The 18,428-nt window shown below is 35.5% G+C and overlaps 4 protein-coding genes across 4 annotated transcripts; 3 read left to right on the top strand and 1 right to left on the bottom strand.

The window, feature by feature from the left end:
- Nucleotides 1–753, top strand: LOC142236173 (uncharacterized). Its single transcript, XM_075307432.1, has one exon. It carries the CDS (start codon nucleotides 66–68, stop codon nucleotides 543–545), a length of 480 nt encoding a protein of 159 aa, XP_075163547.1. The 5' UTR covers nucleotides 1–65; the 3' UTR covers nucleotides 546–753.
- A 4,330-nt stretch (nucleotides 754–5,083) lies between these two features.
- Nucleotides 5,084–6,161, top strand: LOC142235172 (uncharacterized). Its single transcript, XM_075306426.1, has 2 exons — nucleotides 5,084–5,887; nucleotides 5,960–6,161. Exon 1 carries the CDS (start codon nucleotides 5,255–5,257, stop codon nucleotides 5,873–5,875), a length of 621 nt encoding a protein of 206 aa, XP_075162541.1. The 5' UTR covers nucleotides 5,084–5,254; the 3' UTR covers nucleotides 5,876–5,887; nucleotides 5,960–6,161.
- A 3,021-nt stretch (nucleotides 6,162–9,182) lies between these two features.
- Nucleotides 9,183–10,157, bottom strand: LOC142233865 (uncharacterized). Its single transcript, XM_075304930.1, has one exon. It carries the CDS (start codon nucleotides 10,070–10,072, stop codon nucleotides 9,410–9,412), a length of 663 nt encoding a protein of 220 aa, XP_075161045.1. The 5' UTR covers nucleotides 10,073–10,157; the 3' UTR covers nucleotides 9,183–9,409.
- A 207-nt stretch (nucleotides 10,158–10,364) lies between these two features.
- LOC142233864 (uncharacterized) lies at nucleotides 10,365–11,980 on the top strand. The gene has a single exon (XM_075304929.1). The coding sequence runs from the start codon at nucleotides 11,042–11,044 to the stop codon at nucleotides 11,750–11,752; it is 711 nt and encodes a 236-aa protein (XP_075161044.1). The 5' UTR covers nucleotides 10,365–11,041; the 3' UTR covers nucleotides 11,753–11,980.
- Nucleotides 11,981–18,428: the final 6,448 nt, after the last annotated feature.

Here is an 18,428-nt window from a genome sequence, read left to right as displayed (position 1 = left end):
CTTAGCCCAAGCATAACATCCCGTTTGCACATCAATCACCGAACTACCAAACTCTATTGCACAAAATGGCCAAATTTCTATTTGCTATTGTCTTAGTTGTCATCGCTTGTGGGCTCTTCTCTTGTGAAGCCCAAAAGATTAGAGGTCGTCCGGTACGACTCATCCAAAGGAATCGTCAATTAGCACGCCAAGAGGTGGAAGTGCCAGTTACCCCTTATCCTTCGGCTGATGAGTTGAAACCAGAGGTACCTTTTGAGGAGACAGCTCCCACAGATGAAGTTGCTGTCGTAGAAGAAGCCGAAACTCCTGAGGCAAGTGAGCCAATCCCAGACGAAGTCTATGGCCCTCCTGAAGGTCCCACTTTATACAATTCACCCGATGAGGTCTATGGACCACCTGAAGTTGATGCCAATGCTTTGCCCGCCGAAGTGGTCTTGGCCCGCCAAAGACAACGTCAAGCCCGTTTGGTACAGGGTCGACGACAGGCTGCCAATCGTCAGGCAAAATTGGCCAAATTGCGTTCAACCAAAAAACGCAGTGCTTAAAGATTTGGTTAGATAGGAAAATTTCTTACTTCTCTCGGAGAAGTTTGTGGAATATTTTCTTATTTCGTGTTATTGAACCCAATGCTGCTGCTCTTATGTACTACGATCATAGTTCCCCACCATTATAAAGAAAATCTAATTTAATTTAAAATTAAGCGAATCATCAAAAAAACCCAAACACATAAAATAAAATGAGCTTTGTAAAGGACCTTCGATTTGTTTTGATTATGAACTCTGAATGATATCGCTAATGCTCTTCCCACAATAGTTTATTAAGCTGAATGCCATTCCAAACCAAAGAGCCTGGAAAAATCGTAAGGAATTATCTATAGAAAGGCACAGAAGCCTGGGTGGGGCTGGGGGGCTGTTTGCAGTTCGAGAAGAAATGCACTTCAATTGAATGTCATAGCAAAAGTAAATTCCATTGCGAATCCTTGCAATATCCAAGCACACAATAATATAATCTCACACACACACACACACACACTTTCTCCACCCACAGATATAAGGATTTCTGTTTATAACTTGAGAAGATGGAAGCAGAGATGCTTCAGCAATATCCGCTACAAGGCTTAAATTCACAGAGGGACTAGCAATGGAAAGCAATTCAATTGTCTGGTTGTTAACTTTGGAATCTCATTGTGTATGTGAAGAGGACGACTATCATTCTCGATAGAAAAGCAAAGCAGAATGTCTAAGAGGCATTCCATGAAAAACAGAAAGCTACCGCCAAAAATGAGTAATTTCTAATTATGATGAAATTTTTGATGGGCCACGCATACTTTGGGACCCATTGGATCTTATTTGGTTATTACGATTCCAAATTTGACTTCTTCAGTATTTGTATAGCGGAAGTCCATATACGACTTCCAACATCTCCAACATCATCTCGTTTATAAATCAATCTCAAGACTACAATACATTTATCGTAAAGAAAATATGAATACGATCGATTAAGAAATAAGGTCATAAAAATCATGCACTTAGATCCATGAGCTGATATGGCCACTATATAAATCGAGCTCGAGGTTTTATTTCACTAGAAGGAGAAATTTTCTTGAGGCTATATGGAATGTATACGAAACCCAATGTTCAAATTTTTAGAAGTGAACAAATTTTTGTCGATAACACTACGATTAGTGCATAACTAAAGATCTTTGTGGATTATAGATCTTTAGTTATGCACTAATCAATATTCCGTGAATATACAAATAGCCATGCAATATCCCATACATTGTTATGTCAGATGTATTTGTGTATGTGTGTGCTTTTGCGTTTATTATTCTTTGAATGTGTTAAATTTTTATTTCAACTGTATACAGTGTACACATGGCACATGGCATTCTCATTTGAGGATTCCTCAATAACTGACTGACATATGTTTTCCCATATAATCCTCCCTCCTCCTGTGAGATTGCCTAAGGTGTGATTGTGTATGGGTCTGGATTGTGTACCATCATATTTGGCGTGAATCAAGCGTAACTGTTTTCAACTGCGGGAAATTTAGTTCACCGAACTGGCAAATATTGATAAGAAATACTCGAATACTTTCGAATTCCATCTGAACTTTCTTGATCGCAATGTTATTATGTGCATTCATGGATGTGGTGAAACTGACAATAATACCGTGATTCTTATTTGCTCCTTGGACAATTAACGACATTCACAGAATTGGATATTTGATGGTAAGGAAATGCTTTGCGGAAATTTCACAAAATATAACCGAGTGAATACCTGTCATCCATAAAGTCGTACAGTGGACTAAAGGGGAATGGACATCATATGGCTATTTTCTTTGCATACAAATAGATAACAATTGAGGAACACAATGTCAAAATTTTATTTCTATGGAAAATTTTGTCAACATGTTATTTCTATAGAAAATTTTGTCAAAATTTTATTTCTATGGAAAATTTTGTTAAAATTTTATTTCTATGGAAAATTTTGTTAAAATTTTATTTCTATGGAATTTGTTTTTTTTTTCAACATTTTATGTCTATAGAAAATTTTGTCAAATTTTTATTTCTATGTAGAATTTTGTCAAACGTGTATTTCTATAGAAAATTTTGCCAAAATTTTATTTCTATAGAAAATTTTGCCAAAATTTTATTTCTATAGAAAATTTTGTCAAAAATTTTTTTCTATAGAAAATTTTGTCTAAATTTTATTTCTATAGAAGATTTTGTCAAAATTGTATTTCTATAGAAAATTTTGTCAAAATTTCTTTTTTATAGAAAAATTTATTTCTAGTAATAATTTGCGAACCATGTTTGGTAGATTTTACCAATCTACCAAACCATGAGAAATCTACCATTTTTGGTAGAATTCTACCAATTGTGGCAACCGTGATAGTAAACCATATCACACTAGTGAGCTAGAGAGAGAAATAGAATGAGAGTGAGATCTGTTTAAAAGAAGAAAATCAAATTAAGAATTCCCATTAGGTTCGACATCAAATAGAGGCCAACATCCTTAAAAGATTGAGACAGATAAATTTACCCTATATCATCTCTTGATATATGAATAGCAACAACCGTCTTATAAAACCAGTAATTACGGATGAATATACATATGAGCGTGACCACTCCCATCAGGAGGCAACTGGATATATGCAATGTAACCACTCATATCTGAAAGCACATCTTTGAATGTGACCACTAGAAGCATTATATTGGATATTGAGCTTACAAATATTTTCATATTTCTTTCCTTTTTATTGTTTTTACCAATGAATCATCCGAATGCCAGTGGCTACACACACAAATAAAAATATTAAATCTCAAAGCCTTCTTGCTTCATTACCCTTGCTATTCCCATTTTCCCCCTCACATAATCCATGTTGGGGAAACCTTTAAAGCTAGCAAGAGCTAAGGCCAATTCATAAGAGAGTGCTCACCAATATAAAGATGTTAACTTGGTCTCTCTTTGAGATTCTCTCAGAGATCATGTCATCATTTTATCTTTTTTAACAATAACAACATTTTTGTACGTCACTTGGATATGGGAATATCATGCGATAAATTATCGGCACTTTACTGTCGTCATTAGACCGGATATTTGGTACATGTGTATCGTAAGCACACCTTTGAATTATTATAAAATCGTTACAGATGCCATACCTCTTAAGAATAAAGTTCGTCTCTCTGTCCCCATATGGTGTTCGGTCATTTATGAATGATCTTAAGTTGTTTTGTGTTTTGTTTTGTTTATTTTTTTTATTTCTTCTGACAATTCTTTGCTTTTTCTTGTTTTTGCCATTTTGCGGTTTTTGTTGCCTTGACTTGTTTTTTGTCGATTGGGAATAACCCAAAAACACAAGAAAACCCAAACAAGTCACCGGCATTTGCTTCAAGCGTGTCCAAGAGATGCGCGCTTTTAAAAAAAACAGGAATGTTGATGATGAATGCCTCAACGATAAATCAAAGTGCATCCATATAATGCATTTGCATCAGAGAAACGTGAGTTGGCACAAATAAATAAAATATGATAATGCTACTTTCTCATATCATTCACTTATGTAGGTATGTGCAAAAGCGCCTCAAAGTCTATACGCCCAACAAAAAAAAATAATCCACCATGAAAGGAAAATGTACACTCAAAAAAAGTATACTCTCCAGGGCCTTAAAGCCAATTTAACACTATTTTAGTTCATGGAAATTATTATGTTTAGTTAACATTTCTTCATTATGAGAATGTTCCCTAGACTTTCATTTTGAATTAGAAAACAAATAAATATAAGGAGCATTTTTCACAATTGACAAAATTTAATTTAATTTAAAAATATCAATAAAGAGATTTAAATAGAGTACCACAAACAGTGTCTCTATGTTAAATTAGAGAACTCGCTTTCTCTAGATTTGCAAAGCGCCTTTGAAATGTCGAAACAAGCAGATTCCGACCCTGAAAGAAGAGTTTTCTTTTCAGAAAAACGAAATTTTAGACAAATTTAGTTTTTGACAAACAGCAAATAAAAATGATTAGAGACAATCGCTGAATCGTTTGTCGTCAATTCGGATTACTTTTAAAGAAAATATTTTACATAAAAGGGGGAATTTCGTTTGTCTATAATTTCGTTCCTGAGGAAAGTATTTTTTCTTTGGGTGTAGTATTATATTTCGCCAACTTTTTGTTTTGGCAAATTCCCATCAGCATATATAAGATATGATCAACAAGTACACCTTATAAATTTTGCTTATTGTTTTTGTTTTTTATTTGGATGTACAGAGAATGGGCTTTAGGATTTTTTTTTTGTCAAAGGGCAACACTGGCAAAATGGCTCATTTTGTGGTAATGCGAAAACAAAACAAACCAACCCAAACCGAGAGAGAAACATTAAAAGTAATAAAATCGTAATTGCTCCCAATGTTAAAAGTTCGTGTGTCATTGTCTATGTTTGAATTTTGCAAGCATCCGAATTCGAAGTCGATGAGTAAGATCTGTCCAAAGAAGAGAGCTTCAAGGGAGATTTCCGATTTTTATGAGAGACTGCTTGGCAGATGAATGTTTCGTATTTATAGCCATCCGCATACTACCACTCACAGTAGATTAAGACAAGACGACGTGAAAGTGACATCTCAAGTAAGCTCGCATTAGCGGAGATTCCAAAAACCAAAACAAGTTTCTTTTATTAACAACAAAAACAACAACTATTTGTGTTCATTTTGAAAATAAGATCGCAATATACAATTGCTAGTTGCTGATAAAGAGAAATGGCGATATTGAATGCAAAAATATTGATCTCAGTTCTAATAAGTGTGCTCATTATGGATAATGCTTCATCGCAAAGACCTCCATTTGCCGGTAGCCGTCCACCCAATGGCCAAAATCAAAAGGATAAATACAACACCAACGTTGTAACCATATCAATAGCAGATATACAAAATCGTTTTGGATCGGGGGATGCTCCCCCCATTACCAATACAATACCCTTTGGTCAACCACAAAGACCTCCCATGGGTATAGTTGTAACTCCAGATTCTGTTTACACTCCCTTACAACCCACCAATAGACCAGTAGCAGCATCTCCCGCAGGCGGAAGTAGACCATCAAATTCTGGTAATACAGGGTCTGTGTCTTTTGAGGATCGTTTTGGTGAAACAGATGTGACAAATGCCATAGCAGGTTCCGCTTCCACCACCACAATGTCTACAAACCGACCTCATCCTCTTGATGCGCATGGCGATCAGGAGCTAATAAATCATTTGAGTAGATTGCCATTGGACCAACAGCCATTTTGGTTTGTCAACTATCAAGCCATTGAAGCTCAGCGTAATTCCACTGTGGCAAATGTAGCCGGGGGTCCACCGTCCAAGGGATCATTCTCTGGTTGACCACAGTGTAATGTGTGTATGGGTGTTTTGTTTTTATTTTACTTTGATTAACATTAAGTTTTAATTGTTAAATTTTGTATTTAGGTAACAAGAAACAAACAAAAAAATACAAGCACACGAGAGTCACGAGAGTATGAGTGACAGTGCCGACGATAATCATTTTAAAAATGAATTTATTTTTGTTTAGCTTAAGATAATTTAATGAATAATCATTGTTTTTTAATTTGTATATTTTTGTTTTTGTATACATTTAAGTAATAAAAACAGCGATAATGAAAAATTATAATGGAACTCACTTGAATGACTCTACATTGAGAATATCATGTACTGGGGGACGGGAGGATGGCTAGCTGAATCACATTAAGCGCTCTTATCATTCCATAGCTTATCAAAGATTTCAATACGAGGAATTTTCATTACAGAGAAATCGAAAGTAAATTACAAATTCGATCTACTATGGTGGGCAAAATTTTATTTCTATAGAAAATTTTGTCAAAATTTTATTTCTATAGAAAATTTTGTCAAAATTTTATATCTAGAGAAAATTTTGTCAAAATTTTATTTCTATAGAAAATTTTGTCAAAATTTAATTTCTAGAGAAATTTTTGTTCAAATTTTATTTCTATAGAAAATTTTGTCAACATTTTATTTCTATAGAGAATTTCGACAAAATTTTATTTTTATAGAAAACTTATGAAGAGGAATATTTAGAAAAATCTACCAAGACGTCAAGAATTCTACCAAACAGTAAAAAATCTACCATTTTTGAAAGAATTCTACCAACTGTGGCAACTGTGATTTAGATTAGAGTCGATTGAGGAGATATAATCTAAATCGATAGTTATTATAGAGGAGAGGGATTACTTAACATACTGAAATCACGTTGACCCAAGGATATATTATTAGGAAGTGATTATATTATCTTAATAACATTGCAAAGTAAACAAATTACTCATCCCCCCCAACAAGCATGGTCATAATAAATAAACATTCCAAACAAAGACTTAAAGGGTCTGTAATGTTAATTAGCTTTACCAAAAGTAACTGCAATTTGTAGCTTCACCTGTAATAACAACAAATTGATCCCTTGAAGCTATGGTCACAAACATCATGAGCAATGAAAAACTATTGGGAAGACAACATTTTGCCTTATTGCTATCGCTATCCATTATTCTCTTCTACGCCATCAGAGTCATCGTTGTCCTCGTCACAGTTGACACAAACACCCTGGCCAGAGAAACCGAATACAAATCTTCACTTAAAATACCACCCAATCAGGTGCCAAGTGGCAAATATATGGAGCACAATCAGTCAGTCCGTCAGTTAGTCACAACCATGCTGGACAAACACTCAACTTGCTTGATATACTTGAATGCCAAGTAAAAGGAAGCGCTGTGAGAGTTGACTGAACGAAGAACATTCTACGGAGAAGATAATCATAGGAAGTCCATAGAAAAGTAGTAGGTTTATTACATACGGCACAAGAAGCAGTGGATTAGAAAGTCCACCACTTACTGCCTTACGCAGAGATCACAAAAATCTTAATTAGTCACCAAGATGTGTTGGTTTTCGTCTACTTTCATGTATGGTTAGGGTAGAAATGATCCAATCTATCCAATCGAACTCTCTTAACGAGATGACTGAGCAGTTCAATATTCACCTAATATGACAGAGATGTATAACAGGTAACAGCAATTCAGATGGCGCCTTAAATATGGACCACATGAAAATGAGTCGCAAAACCTTGAATGAACACCAAATTTTTGGGGAATTTAGACATTCTCGAACGGGGCAATGAATTTCATTAAAATAAGACCCAAAATCGAAATTATGTCCCTTTCTGGATGTGGATAAAGTAATGTGGCCATGCCTTCGGAATTTCTCCTATGGACGGAATAAGAACCGGCTGGGGTTTAAGGAATTCTCCTATGGTCAGAGCCCAAAGTGGACTAACGCTATTCCAAAGAGACAGGAGTGGTTTGAGACTTTATCCTATGGACAGAATACAGAGGGCACTTGCAAATCCCATAGATAGGTCCAAAGTGGGCTAACGTCAACTCATGGCGACGAGGACGGACGGTCTTCGGGCTGGGTTTAAAACTTTTTTCCTACGCTCAGAGTCAAATTCGACATGATTTGGGTTGAAAATGATCCCAAATTAAGTTTTGGGTTAATTTTCACTTTTCAGTTACATTATATTTGGACTCATTGACATGGTGCTCATATTCATTGTAAAGTATCGCCCCACATTTGGGGTTGGAGGCTCATTTTCCTGGGACCAGTTTTCATATCGGTAAATCAGATAATTTGACAAAATTAAGAACTAACTTACGTATTTCAGGGTTCTGAAGTTATTTTGGTTTCTCTCTACTCTAGAGAGTTATACATCTAAACTCTATGACTCTGTATGCTCTTATTGGGGTTTATTGCAACCACCATCCTTGCCGGGACGACCTTCTTTAAGAAATATTTGTTGCTTTATTTTTTTTTTCATTTTCTCACTATATTCTTACTTTTCCATTTATTTTTAGATAAATATGCTAGCAATAGCTTTCTATCATCATGTCCAGAAATAATTTTCTTCGATATAATCCACACTGCTATCCGTTCAATTTTGATTCAAAACTGTGGTTGCTGCAACCGAACATTAATCTGTAGAAGTGATTATTGTCATTTGGTACAAGCCATAAAAACAAAACAATCCTAGAAGGTGATGCTTCGCTTGAATTATCACCACCACTATCTGCCAGCAGTCATTCAGGTTACCTGGCAACTACAGCATAATGGTCAGCATGACAACTAAAACACAATAGGATCTTCACCATCTTCGCCCCATTGCCATTACTTATCATTGCGAATGGCAAAGTAATCAGGACATAGCGGAAAAAGACCCAAGCAAAGGATGGTCATCCTAAGTTAGAGCAAACTAAAGCTCAAGGATATCAAACATCCAATAAGAACAAGAAGAAGACCAAGAGGAAGAGGAGAACAGAAACAAATACCAGGAGTAATGTACATGAATCGAATGAAGCAGATTGTAGGACACCTAAATACCACGAGGAGTGAAAGAAACACCTAAAGTTTGCTCATTTGCTCATGAGGATGTTGATGGTGATGGCAATGATGACTATGAACCTTTGGTGTTAGTAATGACTCTTCTTCTTCTTCTTGTCGTGAACAACAATGTCTCGAGATGTATGTATGGGTTGGATCCTGGATCCTGACAACTCTTGCCCTCTTGCAGTGATTACTCCTTGCGGAAGAATGATGATGCTGATGATGATGACGGTGTAATAAATATAAATGCGAAAACACAGAAATTCGTATTTAATTCGTTTTCTCTAAAGATTTATTAACAAGTCTTCCATATTTTCTTATGTTTTCCATCTACACCTTCGTAGCCCCAGCTATTCAACAGAGCTGGAGCTGCACACATACACATGATAAAAACCTCTACAATGTTACTTAACAAACTTAACAACAAATGCCACTAATCATTATCCTTGTGTTGTCATAGCCAAAAAAAAGTGGAATTTACCAAATTTGATATTGGGCCGAGTAGCTGAAGGGTTGGTTAACCACAAAGTATTGTTGGGAAGTGGTAGGGAAGGAGGCGGTAAAGGGTATAGCGGAAATTGGAACGGCCGGAGCAGCAGGAGCAGCAATAATTGGTGCTGTTACTAAACGTTGGGATTTAGGGCTTTTCTTCTTTTGAATCAATCTCGAGGAAGAGGACGAGGAAGAAGAGGTAATTTTACCATTTTTGATTTTATTACGACGGCTAGTAAGACGTGATGGCTGCTCAGCTTCCACTTCCGAAGGCTGGAATTCTTCGGCATCTGGATGGGGACCAAATTCACCGGGAGCTTCTTCAGAAGGTAATTGATCAGTGGTGGATGGAGCTGCCTCTGTCTCTGGAGGGCCATAAACTGCATCGGGTGGTCCGTAAATTTCATCCGGTTTATTGCCTTCTTCAAACACCACCTCAGGTTTAAGTTCCTCTGCAGTGGGATAGGGTGTAACAGCTTCATCTAGCTCTTGGCGAGCCAATTTATGCCTGGGTTGCAATCTCAATGGTTGTAAGCGTCTTTTTTGCTGTTGCAATTTTCCGCCTTGTCGATATCTGGGAGCCTCAGCACTGCAGGCCACAATGGCCACAACCAAGAGAATGAGTGAAATCTTCAATAAGTTTGCCATTCTGCTTTAATCGCCACTCAACTATTCTAAATCACAAACTGATATGATTTTTCAAAAGTGTAGACACTTTTATACATATCATCGATTCTGATCGATTGATGAATGGATGTATATTTGTCCAGCTGTTTTGGGCGAAGCATAAAAACCAAAATTTCCATTTTATTCTCTCTGCGGGAATTCTACACAGCTAACGAACGAACCAACCAGCCAGCCATCCATCCATCGATAGTTTCTTGATAATAATACGAAAATTAATTATGCTATTAATTTATGTAGTGCGACACTTTGGTTTCATTGCCCATGCCCGGTGAATACTAATAAGCCATACTGAAGTTCCCAGAAAAGCAGGGAAGCGACGTTTATTACCCATTGGAGTGGTTTTATTGAGACAAAAATGCAGCCGCCATTTAGCGCCTATAACACCTCCCATATAATAAAGATAATACTGGAGAGGAAGATTATTGCCCAGATTCGTTATGAATAGATTTTGTAGGAGCATCTAAAGAATTTCCCCAACCAATCATCAGGAATCCCCTGAAACTTTATATGGAGTTATAATCGAATGACATTCACCGATGCCATTGCCAGCCATTAACCTCTAATTGATAGTTTAATTTTATCCGTAGTAAATGCCAGGCAGCCCTTGGCTGTCAGTTGCCTGTGTGGTTTGAGTAACGGGGTGGTGGTGGTGACTAAGCTTCCAACCAAAATGTATGGTCACGTAAAGCCCATCACAAATAAAATTCAAAGGTAAAAACAATAATAATAATTTTAGCTCATTTTAAGTGGCATCCAAATAGGGTATGTCCGGCCAGTTATATGCGCGCCCAGTGTGGCCAAATTCATTTGACATTGACACTTGCCGGCAAAAACCAAACATAGCTAAACTGTTCATCTAACCTTTGACTAACCCATTATCAGAATATTCACTTGGGCCACCCGAGGCAGATTGAAGAACTATAAAAGCCCATGCTCCCACCTAGAAAACATCAAACCAGCACTTACAAGAGTCAAGAACACAACAGCAGTAGCAACAGGAGAAATACAAGCACGATGGCCAAGTTTTACACAATCTTTGCAATTTTTGGCATTTCATTGGCTCTGGTAATGGCCAGCCCAGCTCATCAAGCCAGACGTAGGGTTCAAACGATTCGTAAATTGGCACGCCAAGAAGTGGCTCCATCACCAGCACCTTATCCCCCTGCAGGAGTAACACCTGAAATTCCCTTTGAATTGCCCACTGAAACTGAGCAGCCATTTGTGGAACCAGATCAAACCTATGGTCCCCCAGAGCCTACACCTGATCAAACCTATGGCCCACCGGAACCCACTCCTGACCAGACCTATGGTCCCCCAGAGCCCACACCCGATCAAACCTATGGCCCACCAGCCGAAGAAGCTGATGAGCCTGCCATTACCGAGCCCGATAGCACCTACGGGCCTCCAGAATCCGCCAATGGTGAGGATCAACCTGCCATTGAAGAGCCCGCAGCCGAGGAACTACAACCTTCGCCTGAATCTGATTTGGTGTCACAAAATCTAATTCAACCACGCAAGAAGTTGGTGCGCAGTCGTGCCCGTTCTGCTGCTTTGCGTACACGTCCCGTGCCTTCACAGACCCGAGGACGTATTGTAGAGATCATACGTGCAGAGCCAGTTCTCGTTTACACTTTCCATTAAGAAAAGTGTCTTGGACGTTTGACTAATCCTCGAACGTGAAATTGTAGAACCCTTTAGCATTTGCATGTATGTCCCCGTGCAAAGAATTTAGTTTGTACATCAAGGATATGTATAAGTGTCCATTGTGAAGATATTTTCTGTTAAGTTTGCCACTGAGTGTATGTGTAGATGTTTTGTTTTGTTTGTTATTTACATCAATAAAATGAAAAAGAAGAAAAAAAATAAAAAGTGATTTTCAATATGAATGACCACCAGGGTTGGCCTGTCACAAACTGTGACTTTTGCGACATACATTTGCGACGGTATAATACGTATGTCGCAAAAGTCGTAAACCTACTGTAGAAAACCAAATTTTGAATAGAAGAAATCCTGAACATTTTTTAATTTAGTTTGAAAGCATTCGCTGTGAGTTTCTGCAGAAATTTGTGAAAGTTTTCCCATGGTCAAGTCTATTTTCTTAGGTGGTATCGAAATTCCCGTTGGTGAGTGTGCATAATACCTTGGGGTTATATTGGACAGGAGACTGAACTTAAAGCTAAGAAAGGACGAGAAAATCCACGGTTACCCTGTACTCGTGCAAAAGGCAATTGGGAACTGGGGGACAAAAACCGAAAATTGTGAACATTCCTAAGAATTGAAACTTCTTCGCACATACCATCGTCTTGGATATCATCGAATTCGCTGCCTAGATGACGCGACTAAAGTATTTTCAGTTTGCGACTTTTGTTATTTTTTCTACATTTACGACGCGTATGTGACGTTTACGACGTTTACAACTTTGCGACAGTCGCAAACCTAAAAAAGTTTGATCCAGACCATCTCTGATGACCACACGGTTTGAGTAGATCTTTGCCAATTCCCGTAGCTTGATTTAGTCTGGGTTTTGAACAAGTTTTGATTTCAGTTCAGAGTATAGAAATATATATGCAAAAAAATATATTTGATATCACTAGCAACAAGGGAAAAACTGATGTAAGTGATCATGGTCATGTAAGTAGTAAACGCCCTTACTGTTGTAGGTGGAAACTAAGGCAATATCATATGCAAAATTTAAAATCTTTTTGATGCAATTTACAAACCTGACTTCAGAAAGAATTCCTTACAGACAGGCAAACGGAAATATGAGATACAATTGTTTCTTGGTATTTAAGGGTATGGACTAACCAATAATGCCCTCATCCATTCCAATGATGTAGGATATAGAGAGTAAATATTAATTGGTTTCATCCACGAATTTATTTAATGCAATTAATTTTTAGTGGAAATTTCTTCAATCAGGGAAATAATTTATTTATTACTCCAAGAGAAAATTTAGTTGATTCAGTTATTTTGTGTGAATAATTTTTGTATAATCGATTGATCTTTTAATCGAATATTTTTATTAAAAAAATATTGACTGATTGATTTCAGTGCAATTATTTTTCGAACAGCATACAATATGGCATCTAATGACATGTGACGTTGGATATTATTTTTCCAATGAAAATTAGTCTTTAATGGTTACAAAAATATATGATAATATCGAGTGAAAAGAGCTGGTCCATAATTTGAAATAGTGTCTAAGTGTGACAAAAACAAAGTTAATAAGAACATTTGTTCTGATTAAAAAGAGAATCTCCCAACCAGTTATTACAATCCTTCTTAAAATTTGGATGGGGCTTGGTTTTTTGGAGCTGCGGAGTTTTTGAATGCCAATTTCCGTTGGCCCCGTGACCACACAGTGTCATCCATAAACTTCATCAGCTCGCATACACTAAAAAAATATTCTTTCCTCCTAAACGAAATTTTGGACGCTCCTTTTATAGATCCCATTGTTGAATATACATAATCCAATGTTTAATTTTTTTTTTAATTACACTCAAAAAACGAAATTTTAGACAGCAACCATCGTCAGCCATTTCAAAAAACATTTTTTTTAATTTTCTGTATAGTTCCCGAATATCTTTCGCAAAAAACTGTGGAAGCAAATATTCGATTTTATATATTTTTAAAATTTTACCATTCGTCCAGATGGAGATTCGAACGGCGAACTATAGAGTTTAATATCCCACACAACCTATCCACTGGGCAATAGTCATCAACTCACAAAAAACGCATACAGTCATGCTCCCCTTTTATAGACCACATTGTTGAATATACACAATCCACGTAAAGAATTTTTAAAAAAGTACTTTATGAAAAAATTCTTTCTGTTGATAAAAGGCTTGAACTTTTCGATGAAATTCCAAAAAGATGTACCAAAAGAATAAAATTTGCGATTCAACAAACAACCTTATAATCTGGCACCTGAAACTTATGTTTGTTTTCCAGCATCTCAATAAAAATGATCGAACTAAACTCAAAGAAAAAAATGGAAAACGTGTACTGAAAAAGTTTTTCTTTTTTAGGTCGAAAACCTTTGTTGTTAATACCTATCTCATTTAATATCATAATTTATTACGGTTTTAAATTCTTTAATAAATAAATAAATAAAAGTTTTTCTTTTGTTAGTTTTTTGAATTTCTTCGAAAATTTCAAACTTTTATCAACAAAAAAAAATTTACAAAATTTTTATTTTTGCAAAAAAAAAAAAAATATTTTTTGACCGAAAAACACAGTCCATTTCATTTATATCAAACACTATTGCTTTCTGACTTTAAGTCTTTAATAAAACACATTTTGACAAATTCAATATAGTATGTACTATCGAACATCTTCCGGAATCTTCCGAACATTTTTGAAATATATGTTAAAATATATACTAAAAAACTTTTTGGTGCTTGGTCGAAGCTGGGATTGAACCCACGATCCTTTATATGCAAGGCGGGCATGCTAACCATTGCTCCACGGTGGCCAACTAAATAAAGTTTCTTTACATCGAATCGTGGGCGCCTAAAACTATGCTATATAAATATAATTCTTTGTGTTGCTTGTGCGATGACGGCTATAGCGATAATTGTCTGTTGATGACAATAAATGCTTCATAGCCTAGTGGATATAAAATCTAATAATTTCTTCTACATTGTTTGTATTACAGAAAAAAGTGCTAAGAAAAAACTCGTGGAAATGAAGATTGCATCTTCAGCCAGAAAATATATTGTTTTGAGTTCGTCTTTATGAAATTGTTTTTCATACTGTAAAAGAATCAACGTTTATCACAAAAAGTATATTCTTTTCTTTCAAAAAAAACGTCTTTATAGTGAAAAGCAAATGGAAAAAGATATTCGTTTGTGTAAAATTTCGTCTGGGAAGAAAAAAATATTTTTTTGCGTGCAGTGGGGATACAAAACCGAAGGGCGACTTTTTGTTAAAAGAAATTGATGTCGACTTTTTGTAATCTTAAAATTCAAATACACCTAGACCTCGCTTTGCGTCGTTTCGTTTTGCGTTGTTTCGAAGTTGCGTCGTTGCTGAATTAGTACTAGTTTTCACTTTGCGTCGTTAGATTTTCGAAGTTGCGTTGTTATCGTTGTTATCTGTCTTCAATCTTTGCATGGTATGCCATCGAAACTCATAATTCACTTTGCGTCGTTTCAGTTTGCGTCGTGTTTTTTGAAACGTATCTGCGACGCAAAGCGAGGTCTAGGTGTATTGATGTTTGCCATACTCGAATTTAATAGTGAACAAAAATCTACTAACCGACTTTTAGCGAAAAATCAAATTTGATTTGAAAGGACAATGGGATTTGTTTGTGCTGACAACTCAATAAAAATTCGAATTGCTACATGCCAAAAGTTGAATTTTCAATAATCGCAAAAATCAAAAGTCAAGTTTATCAAAATTCGAAATCGACTTTTCCATAGTCGTAGTAATTCCTACTACAATCCCTATTCCAGAAATGTGTGAGAATTCTAAAAGTTTGGATGCCTTCCAGCATCCAAAATCACAAGTGGTGAATAAATTGTCTTCATAATTTCAGAGATTAATGTTGGATATGAGCACGCTGACAAGATTCACTTTTTGTGAAAGTAGACTTCAAGGTATCCTAACATATTGACTATCAAGTGGTGGAATTTTGAATTGCGTTTTTTTACGTATTTCAAAGAACTGTATCTTCTTAACATAGAGTGTCGCTCTTATTGTGAAGGTCAATGAATTTCTAATACGATGTCAAAAATGTTTCCCCTTATCTCTTCTGGGATATTGGGAGATAATAATTTTATATAAAAACCAAAACCAATTATATCCATTATTGGTAACCAAAAATTAAAATTCTTTTGGGATTTATATTCAGTTCAGTGTTAACATTGAAATGACAACAAATTAACATTAATAAAATAACAACATACCAGAAGAACTAACCATAAAAAAGTGTCATTTATGAAACGTGTCTGTCCATCCAAATCTATGGACACAACTTAGAATGCGATAAAAAAATATTGTCACATTAGTTTAGAGGGGGGAGTTTCAATAGCCAAATTGCTATTAGTATCTTTGATTGTTGTGTATGAGTATGTGTGTGTGTGTCTGTGTGCAATAGAAGCCATCAAATTACGCATAAAGCCTATTCCATTTGAGTATTAACATGAGTAGCTTATGTGTGTATGGGTGTGTGTCTGCAGCTTAGCCATAGTCATGCATTATCGAATAAAAGAGCCTCCAGCTTATTAGTATGCGTAATGGATATTGTCTATATTAAAGTCGTAATGGCCAAGAGGAGAAGAATTTCATTTTTTTAGTATTAACATAAAAAAAATAAAAAATTTATACATTTTTAGTATATGGCCCTAGAATAAGAACATCATGCTTATGGATCCACCTCCAAGACTTATAAATGTGCTTGACTAATCAGATTTTGTAAATATTTGTAAAAAAGTTTTGGCATCACGAGGACAAGAAATATGACAAAAGATTGTAAAATATATTTCATTGCCTTAGTGCTGGCCTTAATTATTCCCTCGGAATCTTCAAGTTTGGGGAAAAGCTCGAAAATTGTGTATAACAAAAAATCTCTGAAATTGGAAAAGGCTCCACCCTATCCTGCATCAGGCTATAGACCAGAAATACCCTTTGAACTGCCAACAGAAATTGCAAGCACCACAGAGAATGTCTTACAAGATATGACTACCATTCTATCATTCATGGAAGATGATCCCGTCACACAAGAAATACAACCGTCAGCCACATATTTACCACCCACACAATCCGAAGATAACTTAAGCTCTTCCATCGACAAAAACATTCCAGATGCTGAGACAATAGATAACATATCACCGGAAGTTGACCATTTGGCAGAACAAGAATTCGAGCTATTGCCTCAACCGGAGCCCAGAACGAAAATTAGTCATTTATCCTTTGCCCAGAGCAAATTGAAAAAGCCCATAAAATAACTAAAGCGGACAATTTGCCAAGGATTAAACTGGGATCTTGTTGAAATTTTGTTGTTAATAAAAAACCAAAAAAAAACATATTTACATACCAGTCATTGCTCATACAGATGTCTTTTGTTGTTCTTGTTGTCGTTAGTATTGTTCTATGGCCATGCAAAACAATTTGGTTTTTATGGTTAACAAAATATTTATTACACTTATCGCCCTCCCACCCATCCAAGCACAAGCATACACGGATCAACCGCTACTCCTCCCTCTGTGTTTTTTTTTTATTTTAAAAATTCCATCTCCACAAACTCTGACCATTGTTGCACACCAAAAAAACCATATTTTGTTTTGGTCGACACTTGATTCTATGTGTGAATCAAACGAAAAAATATTTTCCAAAATTTAACACTGGGGAAAATAGGGTTCCTATAAGAAAATAAAAGGAAATAAAAAATAATGAATTAAAAAAATAAAAAAAAAATATTTAATTTTATCAAATATTAAAAGAGTGGTGATGATATTGAAAGAGCATAATATTCACACTAAAAAAAAACAAACATTTTGACCTTTAGTATTGATTACGTGCCGTAGATGCGACTTCTTTAAAATAAAGACATTTCTTAGCGACCTATGTGGCTTTAAATCGAGGAGCAATAAAATTAATACAAACAAATGCCAGTTTAAAAATCCAAACTGTAACGGATACTTCAAAGTAAAAAAATGTTTTCTTAATTTCAAAAAACTTTAAGCTAAACAAATTCCTCAAAATAAGTCACAGAAATACGAAAATATTTTTCGAAAAATTAAAGAAAATTTATTAGGCGTAATTATTTTTGTTAAAGAACATTTCATAGATCGCAGGAAAAAATTGGATTTGAAAATTTCAAAAACGTCTGTAGTGTCACACGAAATTCATGATGGACGAATTTGTGGTACAAATTACAACAATTTGAAGAAATTCTGAACTCGTAAATATGCTTCATCTGTGTATAATTTTTAATCCTTTTTTAGTTCATTTAACTAAAGCACGCAAAAAATTATTAAAACGAAGTAAATTTTCTACACTGAAAAAATACGAATGCAAATTTTGCTTAGCATAGAAGACGCATTTTTCTTTCATTGTCGAAAAGTTGATAAACTTTTCAATGAAGTTCTTTTGTTCTTATAATTAAGCGATTCGACTTAAAAATGGGTATCATAATATGAATGAATCTTTTTTTGGTCTTAGGTCAACTTGACTTCAATAATTCAGAAAAAATCTTTAAATTGAATGCAATTGTCTCTAAATTTGTTGTCTTTTTGTATCTTGACTACAAAGCAAAAACGTCTTCAAAAATAGGGCATGTTTTTCAACACTTTAGTTTAAAGCCGTTTTTTAC

Source organism: Haematobia irritans, chromosome 4 (genome assembly GCF_050003625.1).
Source record: "Haematobia irritans isolate KBUSLIRL chromosome 4, ASM5000362v1, whole genome shotgun sequence".
Taxonomy (NCBI): domain Eukaryota; kingdom Metazoa; phylum Arthropoda; class Insecta; order Diptera; family Muscidae; genus Haematobia; species Haematobia irritans.
The sequence above is the reverse complement of the archived record's forward strand: the minus strand, read 5'-3'. Positions and strand labels throughout refer to the sequence as shown.